Raw genomic sequence first — 12,816 nt, 5'->3', positions numbered from 1 at the left:
CTTCGTCCCTCCGTTTCTCCAGCTCGTCTTCCTGATTTTTAGAGAAAGCTCAGAACATGGGCTTTGGTTAGAACTGATCAGGAGGTTATTGGTTCATGTTTGTTTTTGCCTTTTTTCCCTGGATCACTGTTTTATCTATATTTTAAAACATTCTTTGTTTTTCCCGTACCCAGTAGCTTTAAATCCTCTGTCTTAATCATTGATTTTCCCATTAATTTTCTTTCTACTTCTTCTAAAATCTTGCTTTAACATTCTCAGTGTCTTTGTAGACAAAGATCCGTTTCTCGGAAAGCCAAAGCTTTTTGACCAGTATGACAGACATCGCAAACATTCCGGTCCATATTTATGAGTCATTCACCCACAATGGGTCCAGTTGCATCACTGGGACGGGGAATTTCTTCTTCCCTGATTGACCCTTGGACCTTATAGTATACTATGTCTTGGTCGATGTGATCGTCACCACACCGCAAGGTTATTTGTTCGGGAAACTTGCGTGAAAACCCGTGTACAGCCCTGCGGACAAAATCAACTTAATAGTCAAATAACTCGACCTATTTAGTATGTTTTGCCTTGTTGCAGTCTGTCTCTAAATAATCAAGAGGCTCTCTTAGAGTTTCGTTACAACCCAGACCGTCCTGCAGGTTGTCCTTAAAGGGTCCAGAACTCGTTTAGAGTAGGCTATAGACTATTTGTTTTTTGCTCGGGAAACTTGTATGAAAAACCCGGGCCGACCCTGCAGTCAAAAATCTCTTAAATAGTTAACTATTTTTTTTTGTTTGTTTTACTCTGCAGTCTGCCTCTTTAATCAAGAAACGGGCTATCAGTTTCGTAGATTAATTTTTAGGCCTTGCCTACTCTGCCAGTTCTCTCACTGGTCTTGTCCGTCAATCAATTGTCTTATCACCATATGGGAATTCAATCATAAATATGTCCGTGTCTGCCAAAAGATGTCATTCATAACCTCAGTTATACCTTTGTTACCCAAAATGACCCACAACACATATCAAATTACTCACTTCCCAAAAGTCAGAATTAGTTTCATTTATTCTCTTTAGTTAAGAGAATGATTTCGCCAATTATTCATTACTCAATTCGTTTAGCAACGGTTGCTTGTTTAGAATGTTTGTTCAAAACCTTGAATTCACAATCCAATTGTAATTAATCAATTTTATCTTACCGTGCTGCTTGAAATCTCTTCCTGTTCGTTTTTATCGGAGTGGAAAACAGTCAAGAGCGCTCCGTGGTCCTAACCCTCTTCTCTCTGAAAAACCTTTTTAAAGGTTTAGAGGTATGAGGCAGGTGATTTTTGATCCCTGGATACCCAGTCATCAGCGACCCAACGGAGCTCTTTTCTCTGTTAACTCATCCATCCTGCCGACAACGCCAAAATGTCGTGGAAGTTTTCCTTGAAACAGCAGCGTTTAGTGTCATTCATGATAAAATGAAAATGAATAACGACTGTTTGAGAATTAAACCAAAGTTTGGTCTTTGAGTATTTATTTACATTTGCAAATGGAGAAAACACAGTTTCAAAGGTACAACTGAAAATGTCTTTCTAACCTTAAAGTCTAAATATCCACACATCATATAGTGAAAACCTCTGTTAAGCCACCCCTCTAAACATATCTCTTAGCATGGCCATAGTTGAAAAGAAGACATCATTACAGTCACACCATTGTCTCACCTTCCCCTCTGCTCCTGTTCTTTTCATTAGCCTAAACAACAGTTTATCTCAGGAGACAGAAACCTACGTAGTTCTCACTGTCGTAAACAGTCATCGGCCTTCTCCACTTCTATCTAAGCAAAAGACAACAATGTGAGAAGATTCAGGCTAGTAAAACTAAATAACTCTCTAGGCTATAGTTCACGGTTGCCAGCTATTTCACTTGGAGCCTTTTGAATCTACACATGAAGAAGCTAAATCTTGTGGCGTTATAAAACAATCATTAAACGAAATGGTTAAAATAAAATTTGCCACCACACATGTTCCTTGTTTCATTGAATGTTTTACATTGTACATTGCATCTCTGTGTCAACCTCACCCTTCGAACAGTAACCACATATTATGTTCTCTTTTGTTTATATTTTTTGTGTTTTCAACTGCCAGTTTGTAGCCACTGAGCCTTTACCTGGTTAGGATCTGTCTTTGCTTTCTACCTCTGACAGTAGAGAGATGTTCTGCTAATTCATAATCTCTTTTAGTGCAGGATTACATTCTAATCTACTTTGGCTTTTAGTTTTGTCTTCCCAATGTTCCAGACAGGTTTCTTTACATTTACTTATCATTTGCTTTACTCTGATTTCTGTTTAATGTTCAGTGTTGTTGTGAGGCTGGTCAGAGTATGCCTGAGAGAAGGGAGTTAGCCTTAGTACCAACTGACATAGGGGATCTATGTCAATCTCTCTCTTTCTCTCTCCCTCCAGTCATCAACTACAACAACAGGCCCTTCTGGTTTTGCAGGAGAACCAGGTCCTGATTGATCAGCTTGAGGCTCAGCATGTTAAGGCCAAGGCCAGCCACAACAGACACTATTCTGAAGGTACAACCACAAACACAAAGTGTGCATCTTTTTATTTTTTTATTTTTTGGGCTTTTCCAAACCTTTATTTGATAGGACAGCTAGGTGAGAAAGGGGTAGAGAGAGAGAGGGGGAAGACATACAGGAAATCGTCACAGGTCAGATTCATACCCTGGACCTCTGCATCGAGGCATAAACCTCCAAGTATATGTGCGCCTCCTCTACCCACTGAGCTAACCCGGCCACTGTGTGTGCATCTCTGAGCGCAGCTGCTGGAAGGTGCAGAGTGGCACAGTGTGAACAAATAGCACCACAAATCTGTAGCCAAAGGCAGATTATGTGTTTTGTAACAATTCATTAGAATAATGAAGACAAACAAGTAATACACAATTCTTTGGTGAAAAAATGTTATATGGTTGCATCAATCCAATTTCAGAAATCTTTATTCAGTATTTCATGTTTTAAATGGTTACTTCATATCTTAAATTTGACAAAGCAGCATTTGCTTCAATATTCATTTTAAGAAGAAAAACCCCCCTGCTGATTTTGTTTTTTTAAAGTTGAAAAGGAGGCTGTAAAGCAAAGGATCAATGTAATCCTACGTGTCCCACATAAACAAGCAGAATATCGAGTTATAACGGACCAATTTGATGTGTGTAGAGGTGTGTGTGGGTATAATGTAGCAGCCTTGTGTTATGTCAGATGGATGCACTGCAGGGATTTAATGTACTTAAGGAGAAGCTTTTCATAGTCTAAAGCAGCTGTGGACAACAGATACTGTACGAATCACTTATAATAATTTATTGATAAACCCAGAGTGATTTTCAGACGTTCCTGCATTTGTCCACATTAAACATAATTTTTTCATGCAGATTTAAATGTGTCTACTGGTTGGGGAGTGTTTAATTAAAATATGTAATTGGAATTGTTTTAGGCATTAATGTGTTATTGCTGCACAATTTTCCACCAAAATATCAACAACTGCCTCATTTGAATGGATCTCCCACCTCTTTGTGCCTCCGCTCCGACCTGTAATATATATATATATATATATATATACACACACACACACACATATTGCTCGTCTGTGTGGTATTTTGTACACATATATATATATATATATATATATATATAAAATTCTCATATTCACCTCTCTTCCCATATATATATATATATATATATAGGAAGAGAGGTGAATAAGTGAAATGGAATAAAATAAAGGTCCACAGGGCCACAGTGAAAGAGAATATATATATATATATATATATATATATATATATATATATATATGTATGTATATGTGTGTGTGTGTATGTATATATTATATATAGGAAGAGGGTGAATAAGTGAAATGGAATAAAATAAACAGTCAGAATGAAAGGATGCAGGGCCACAGGGAAAGAGAATATATATATATATATATATATATGTATATGTGTGTGTGTGTATGTGTATATATATATATATATATATATATATATATATATATATATATATATATATATATATTCTCTTTCACTGTGGCCCTGCATCCTTTTCTGACTGTTTATTTTATTCCATTTCACTTATTCACCTCTCTTCCCTGTCTCTTCCCTATCTTTATAGTTTCCAAACTGTCTAAGCAACTGATGTTGTTAGAAGCGGAAAAGCAGCGTTTGCTGGAGGACCTGGAAGAGAGCAGGACGGAGGTGCAGAAAAATGGGAGGGAGTTACTAGTCCTGCAGGCCCGCCTGAAGGATGCCATCACCTGGGACGAACATTGCAATGTTTCTGGGAAACTCAGACGGTATTGCCACAATGTCTTATGTGATCAAATATTAATTTCTCTAAAAGATGAATCAGTCAATATTAAAAACAGTTCTGCTGCTGAAGTGGGACACCCTTCTTGTGTGAAGTAAGAACAAAAAGAAGAACTGAACACAGAATAGTTTATATTTGAGGCACATTTTCGCTTGCTGTATGTTAGGAAAGGGTGTACAGTTCCCTTCATATTGTCATCCAAAAATGCCAAATGCCAATCTTCTTTCCAACAGGTTTGCCGAGAGTTCCGTTCAGTTCAGTTTAGATTTAGTATATTATGAATTAAGTTTACAATTGATCTGTAGCAGAGGAAACGAGAGTAGCAGCTGAAGTATTGCATTGTTAATTGCAATAGAGAGGGGCACTGGGATGTGACGAGTGCATTGATGTGGCCGAGCAGAATCCTAGCTGTAATTACTTTAGCTATGTTTGATAGAGTTGGGAAAGAAAGCCAGTAGGATTTAACCCAAAACTCAAAAAGTTAATCAAAATAAGTAGTGTAAGGATTCAAGTTAGCAGGATTATTAAAACACAGACATTTCTGTAGGTTTGTACATTTTACTGTATACTGATGGGACGCACTTTGTGTTCACAAAGTATTAGATGTTTTGTCATAATGTGCTGTATAATCTACCCTTGGCTCTCAGGCAACTGGAACAGCAGGAGAGTAGGAATAAGAGTGAGATGGACGAGTTGCTTCTCAGATTGTCCAGCCTGCAAGAGGAGAATAGGAATCTGGCTCTGGAAAAAGCCAACCTGACTGCTGATATAAGGAGAATGGAGGCTGAGCAGGAGCTTGCCAAACAAGCCAACAGGTACTAAATATACTGCTTTCTTTGTCTGGTATCATCCTACACATGAAACCTGTGACATGCTATTTGGGCTACAGTTGGCAATGTTCATAAAAAATAACTTGTTGTATACTCAAACTGTCACTATATCCTGACAGTACTACATGAATCAGATAATCTATGAAAAAAATCACATTCCTCTGCCTCCTCTTGGTGCTCCTAATGGCACATGGAAAACCAATCATAGCCGAGAAGTCTCTAACGCAGTGTCAATGACACTGCAGTGTCAATGACAACTGCGGTCAAACTAGGCAGCGCTGATCGAATATCAATCAAGATCAAGTTACTACATTGCCGATTTCTGTACTCAGTTGTTTTCAGAAATATATTTTAGTGTAAAATGAGAATTTTTTTACAGATTATCTGTCTAATATTTTTTTATAAAAGATACCTACTGAACCAGAAGTATTTGACACTGTATGTTATCCATATCCTTCAATTATGTTTATGTCCTATCCCCCTCAAACCATGTTTTCAATTATTTTGCTAGACAAGGGGTCTTCTCAGGAGTGTGCATGCGTGTACAAACTGTGTTTGATTGACATCTCCCTCAATCTTCTGCCACTAGATTACCCTGTTATTCCTGAAGTGAGATTTGAGTTGGCAGCTTCTTCCCCGGTTGCAGGAAAGGCCATGCTCAGAACCACCTTTTTTTAAAGACGGGGAGCATCTCCCCTCTTCAGAGTTTTAACCCATGTTTAAAAATTATGCTAACTCTAACCCAAAAAGCATTATCATGTAAGTTGTAGTGCAAGAGGGTTCTTTAACACTCTATACAGGCATAAGATGAAGTTGCAGAGTGGCTTTTCAATAGCATTACATATCTTACCATAGTTCAGATCAGGTAATTTCCCTAGAGTGCACAATTTATTTTGGTTTTACAGCTGTTCTATAATCTGTTCTGGTCTCTGGAACCTTCCTCTGCTCCCTGGAGACCTGAGCTGAGATCATTATGGACTTACTCATTCTGAAGTGTGAAGATTGTCAGAAGTTGTTTGATTAACCAACAGTGTTTTTACCCTGCTTGCATCAAAATGGCATTCTTGTATTGCCTGTTTTTTTTTTAACCATATTATTTGCTTTGTTCTTTTTCCCTTAACCCCTGATACATTTTTCTTTCCTACTTATTTATTTATTTTATTTTTTGCCATCCTCCTCTTCCTTTCTGTCTCATTGTTTTCCCCATTTGTTTTACCTATTCCCTTCTTCTCTCCTGTCTCTCCATCATCCAGGAAGGCTGAGAGGAGGATGAGTGTATTGAAGAGACAGAAGGAAGAGTGTGTGCTGAAGGAGGAAAAGACTCGGCATTACATGGGAGCTGTCATTTCTGTGGCGGAGCACATTTCCCAGGAGAGAGACCAACTAATACAGATGGTACTACTAATACTGATGATTTTTTATACCACACATGGTACACATACTGTATAAACTTAGCACAAAAAGTAAGGACATTTGTGTGTTGGGTACCATTTGTAAGGGAACTAAACAGGCTTTCCAACGGTATAAGATTTATTGCCAAAAAGCATTGTTACCACAGAGAAATAATCTACCCAACACAAATGTCCTTACTTTTTGTGCTAAGTTTAGTAGCAGTACTGCTACTGACAACTAGTGGGACTACAGGTACATGCAGATACATGTAATATCCCTGACACTTTTACCCCTGCAGGAAAACACAATATTAAATAGATAGACAGAAATAAGTACAGATAAATAGAGAAAAGTAAAAAATAAATAATAAAATTATATAAAATAAGAATATAAATAAAAAAATAAACTAAACAAGAGCAGTTCAACTCAAAATTAAAAGGCAAGCAGTACAAATACCCATGACCAGTGTCGTACTTGCCGTCCTTGAGTAAATTATACTCTGTATACCTGTGCTTTTCCTGCTGTGAACTGCTAAATCAAAATGTCATGCCATGAAAAAGGTCTTATTCAGTTTTGCGTGGAAGTTCTCCACATGTCAAGAGCAGGCATAAATAGAGCAGGTTTAGAAACTAGAAAGGCTGTTTGTATCCTTATAGCCTACAGTTATTTCAAGGACAGCAGACATAAAGTGAGTTACGTGAGTGACTAAGTTCAGTAAAAATAAAAAATAAAAGCATTGGTAAAGAAAAATTACAAATGAAATATCTGTTTCACCACGACAAACAAACAGATGATGGGGATTCAAGGCTTTTTGTTCATTTTACATGAAATTAAACTGGACATTCCAAGAACTGCAAAGTCACCGCAGGCTAGCAATTGCACTCGTTGATAAGACATTTACAGTATGCATATAGCTGCATTTACCTCACCATGTCAGTGAGACATCAACCATTCAGTTATTCCACCCATCCATCCAGGATAACTGGTTAGAAGAAAGATGTATGGCTGGATAACATGCTTTTAATAATAACTCCTATTGAATTATTAAATGCCATTAACTTGAACTACATGTGGAATCAATGTTTTGGAATTAGCCAGCATGACATTTCTTTTCTAAATTTGTCATCTCTGTGATAAACCCAGCACTGGACTATGTCTAAACTGCACTCTCCATTACTTGTAGAATGTGCCTGGTGGGTTTGTAAATCTGATCTGACTAGTGGAAGTGTGGAAAGGCTAGGTATTCAAAATTCTGAGTTCCAACTCTTTGTCACATACTGTAGGGTACATACACTACATACATACATACACTAGAGTTAAAAATGACATTATATATACTCAAAGATGTCAGTTAACTAAATTAGCTTATAATGCAATGCACAGTTGGAATGGAGGAGCTGCTTAAAGCTGCAAACAATAAAAACAAGGTCACAGACAACAGAACACTTTTTTTCTTTGACCAAGGCTTAAATTTTGTCAAAGCTTATAATCAATTAGGTTTTTACTTATATTGATAGTCTACAGTTAAGAGAGAAAAGAATGATGGGAACAAAGGAGATCACACACAATAACTATCTATTAACTAACTATTCTGTTGCTTGTACATTTTTAGTGATTTGATCTATTTTCAGCAAGGAAGACTCCTAGCATTCCATTAATAGCACCTTTTGTTCTTTTGGAGCTATGGTATCTGACTGGATTAGTCATTTTTAATGATAATTCATTCATAAAACATAATTTACTCTTTTAGGTGCATTTACTATCACTACTTAGGTAGAGGAGGTGCTCTTCAATGTTGGTAGATGAGTATATGTTCAAAGCCATAAAATATAGTGTGTCAAACCAAAAAATATAGTAACTAATCTGAAACAAATAGAATATGTACTTGGCTCAGTTGGCTGAGTGTTTGGCAGAGGAACAGAAAAGGTTTTTCTGGTAAATGTTAATAGATTCAGGGACTTTGCCATAGCTTGCTTTAAAGAGCATAAGCAAGAGCCCATCATGTGTAGAAGGTCAGACTGACACCATATAAGAGGTAGCAGGTCTAAAGCTAACTAGCTAAGAACCGTTTTGTCTGGAAGAGGACAGGATGATCACAATTTTGTGTGTGTGTGTGTGTGTGTGTGTGTGTGTGTGTGTGTGTGTGTGTGTGTGTGTGTGATCTCCCTGTTTTCCCTTCTTAATCACAGCCTTTTTTTAACATACCTGTTTTGATTTGTACCTACTCTTTTAGTAGGTACAGAAGATCCATGTCAGCCTAAATGAGGAGAATGTGGGACTGTTTGGCTACAATAAAACACCTTCATTATACTGTGCAAGCTGGAGTTAAAGTTATTTTATGTTACATTAGCACAGAAATAGCTGTGTTTTTTTGGCTGACGGGTATTCACCATTGTTTTGATTTGATTATTAATTTGATAATGATCGACTAATGCTATTATTTTAGCAGTATCCTTTTCTTTCTCTCATTTCTCTGCACACCTAAGTTCTAGACCTTTGATTACTTCAACTTCAACTTTCAACTTTATTATCCCAAAGGAAATTTGATCTGCAGCACGTAACAAATCACATCAAAGACCATGACAATTTTGACAGCACAACAACAGCAACAAACACAGAAAAATTACACAGCACAAATGAAACCAGGGAACACCTGCCACACTGAACCAGAATTAGTTTTATTATACTTAAAATAGGTGGTTTGTGTCAGTGTTTGTGCCTCACACAGGACTACTGTAAATTGGCAACAGTTAAACATTCTTTCCTTCTTTTCCTATATCCATTTCTCCCATAATCCCTCACTTCCTTCTTCCAATTGTGTGTTCTACCCCCCGTCTGTGTTCCTCTCTTAGATCAGTAACCCCCCGTCTTCCCTCTCTACATCCCCAGGCTTCAGTTCTTCAGCAGGAAAAGCAGGGATTCGTCAGCAGGATTCTAAATGGCACAGTTCAATTCGGAAAACTACAGGAAGCAGTCAAAGTAAGGTTCTTTATTCAAACGTCACTTTTGCACTACAGTCAACTCCATCTGTCTATTCTGATCAAAGATGGGGAGAGTCTTTGTCTAACCTATGCCCTGAAACTACCATGCTGAATGGCAGGCAGGTTAATCTGATCTTAACCCCTGATACCACAGTAGCTTGTGAGGCTACAACTTTGGCTCAGCTGGTGCCTCAACGGTCCACACTGAAACACAGCATTTTACCTGAAGTTAATTTTGCCCAAGATAATCCCCCAATCTCTTTCCTATTGATCAGCCCACTCAACTGCACTTGATACTAATGCTAATCCTACTACCGGTCTCCACCACTCAGAAAGAATAAATGTATGTACACAATTGTGTTTCTCAGATTGCCATCTCTCCCTCATTGAGTCTCCACTTCATTTCATTCCATCTTTAACTTAGTGTAGACTCAACAGCACACACAGTCAGCATGTTAAATGTAAAGAAAACACCAGCAATGATAGCTGTTGCTGTATGTGCTGGTCTCTTTGACTTTGGTCCATTTGTCTCGGAGTATCCCTGTGACACTGCTACTGCTTGTACTGTAGTTATGGTGCTTGCTTGCTTATATCTGTGGCAATGTTGTTTGATTACATCTACTGTATTTCTGCTACTTAATTACTTTCTGTTGTCTGTTGCTAAATGATACCACTGGGGCTATAGCAGAGATGTTCACAAGTCATGTTTTGGAAGTCCAAGTCGAGTCTCAAGTCTTTGAGGAGCAAGTTCAAGTCGAGTCTCAAGTCTTTGAGGGGCAAGTTCAAGTCGAGTCTCAAGTCTTTGAGGGGCAAGTTCAAGTCGAGTCTCAAGTATTTGAGGGGCAAGTTCAATTCGAGTCTCAAGTCTTTGAGGGGCAAGTTCAAGTCAAGTCTCAAGTCTTTTGCCACGAGTCCAAGTCAAGTGTCAAGTCTCTGGCCATCTGATCTGTCCCTAACACTGTATTGTTAAATCTTATGAATTCAAAGCACGTCCTGTAGCTACCATCCATACAGTATCAGTATCAAAAACAGTTGTAGGATAACTTTATGGGGTCTACTTAACACATCCATCTAGCCCTCGGACCTGGTGAAATATTAACCTAAGTCTGTCACATCATATGGATACAACTATAAAAGATACAATTTGCCTGCTCCCAGCATTAGCACAACACTTTGCGATGGTTAGTTTGTTAACTGTGGTGATATATGCTAAATGTAATGTATCTTTCACAAAAAAAATGTCTAATGTCAAAGTGTTAATCAAGAGAATAGTGGCAGCGACACACCACTTACAGAACAACCTGCATCTCGGTGTCAGTCCAAATTACGCTTAATAAGCAGTTTGAACTCACTGATGTAATGCCATTTATTTTCTACGTGTTAGTAGGCTCAGTGAAACTGAGTCCAGCGCGAGGGAGACCCGACTCAGAGGAGGAGAGCTTGGTGAGGCCACCGTCTCCACGGCAGGTGACAGTGCACACGGATCCGCTGCGCCACGCATGGATGAAATAATGAAATAGTAAATAGGACTACTGTAACAGAAATATGTGCAGAATTAAGACAGTCAAGACGGCCCAGTGTTTGGTGGACCGGGTACACCTTGTTCACTTAATAGCCTACAAATCATCCACGGGATCAATTACGCATCACATGAGTTACCCCTCCTGACACAGCGTTTGTTCCTGGGGAGATGGATCCGTGCGTCCCGCCTCCTGTCCGCCATGGATGTCTGAGCCTCAGCAACTACTAACTATACAGATACAATGTGCCTGTTCCCAGCATTAGCACAACACTTAGCGATGGTTAGCTTGTTACCTGTGACAATATATGCTAAATGTAACTTCTCTTTCACATTAGCAAGTGACTGACCTATCTGGGTGTGCCTTTTGAGATGCCTGATGAAGTTCAGCATTGTTGATCCATCATCATTTATTTTGGTGCATGTAGCTGTTGGCTTACTGCCACTGTTTATGAAGTTATTGAAAGCAACAAAATATGACAAAAGGGACAACTCAGGGAGGACTTGGTGTCGCCATCGTCAATGTATATATTTTTTTTACATGTGAGTGCGCGGACATAAGGCATAATGCATGCGTTATGTTGCACATTATGGCAAAGGGCAGGGGACATGAGGCTCGTCATACGTTTCCAACGTATATGCGCCAATAAAAGAAAATAGAAATACATGAATAAATTTAGATTTAAAAAGCAATAATTGCATGAAAACATGTTCATGAGTCTCAAAGCTCGAGTCTGAGTCAAGTCTGAAGTTTTTTGGGTCGAGTCGCAAGTCAAGTCTGAAGTCACAGTTTGAGTGACTTAAGTGCGACTCGAGTCCATCTCTGGGCTATAGTGTATCTGCAATCTCAGCTGGAAATGTACCTAAATACTATTATTTTAAGCTGTCCATGTATGGACTATATGTATGTGACACAGATAAGCTGAACTGAGACATGTATCCAGAATACTGTACAATACAGATATAATTTAAAAACATAGTCAGGCAGGCTTACAATTGTAAATGTGTGGATCATAAATCGAAGGATTAGTTGCAGTTTGGGGAGAATGCTAAGTACTATATTTTTACAAAGAACTTTATGAGTAGAATGAAGCAAATGTGCAGACAGATAGCAGATCACAAGGGGGATACAGCAGCTTGTTGTAGCAACCGGTCTAAAAGTTTGGGTTTAAAGGCAACATTATTATTACATAGTTACATATAAAAGTTTCCATTTAGTTCAGACCTGGCATTGCTTTAATATACAAACAATGCAAGATGTGTTACAACACTTGTCTGTCTGTTTAAAATCACCTCATAATTTATTAATTCATACTACTCACTTCTGATGTATGCTTTTAAACATAAAAATGTAGATGGCTGTAATAGACACACGTAGGATAATGACTGTGGACAGGAAGACGGAGCATCTTCTTCTCCTCATCCATTCTGTGACAAAAACAGAATGTATTCCATCCCTTTCTATAGAAATAGATAATGGATAATGGATAATATTCTAGCAAATTACCATGGTAACCTTTTCTACATCTACCTGCAATGCCACCTTGGTTTAAATCTTACTGCTGTGGTTGACAGTTGTCCTGCAATACCAATTAGTACAGCCTTTCTTCCCTTGTTATGCCAAACATGAACATGACATTAGTCTGGTGTTATTAGTGCCTTGCTCTAGGGCCAGTGCTCTCTGTTCCAGCTGTCAGCAGCTTTTGTCATCCAAGCCACATCAGGAAAAAAAAAACCATCTCAGTGGTTTGGACAATTTTATTTGCGTCTCTATA

The 12,816-nt window shown here is 38.3% G+C and overlaps 1 protein-coding gene across 1 annotated transcript in view; it reads left to right on the top strand.

The window, feature by feature from the left end:
• cep89 (centrosomal protein 89) overlaps nt 1-12,816 on the top strand; it is a 76,070-nt gene that overhangs the window by 27,686 nt on the left and 35,568 nt on the right. The window contains exons 11-15 of the mRNA XM_039795088.1: nt 2,425-2,540; nt 4,125-4,305; nt 4,967-5,134; nt 6,403-6,544; nt 9,431-9,520. Of these exons, the coding sequence (XP_039651022.1) occupies nt 2,425-2,540; nt 4,125-4,305; nt 4,967-5,134; nt 6,403-6,544; nt 9,431-9,520 (697 nt within the window). The remainder of the gene's footprint in view (nt 1-2,424; nt 2,541-4,124; nt 4,306-4,966; nt 5,135-6,402; nt 6,545-9,430; nt 9,521-12,816) is intronic.

The sequence above is a fragment of the Perca fluviatilis genome, chromosome 3 (assembly GCF_010015445.1).
Source record: "Perca fluviatilis chromosome 3, GENO_Pfluv_1.0, whole genome shotgun sequence".
In the NCBI taxonomy this organism is placed as follows: Eukaryota; Metazoa; Chordata; class Actinopteri; order Perciformes; family Percidae; genus Perca; species Perca fluviatilis.
This window is presented reverse-complemented; position numbering and strand designations above follow the sequence as displayed.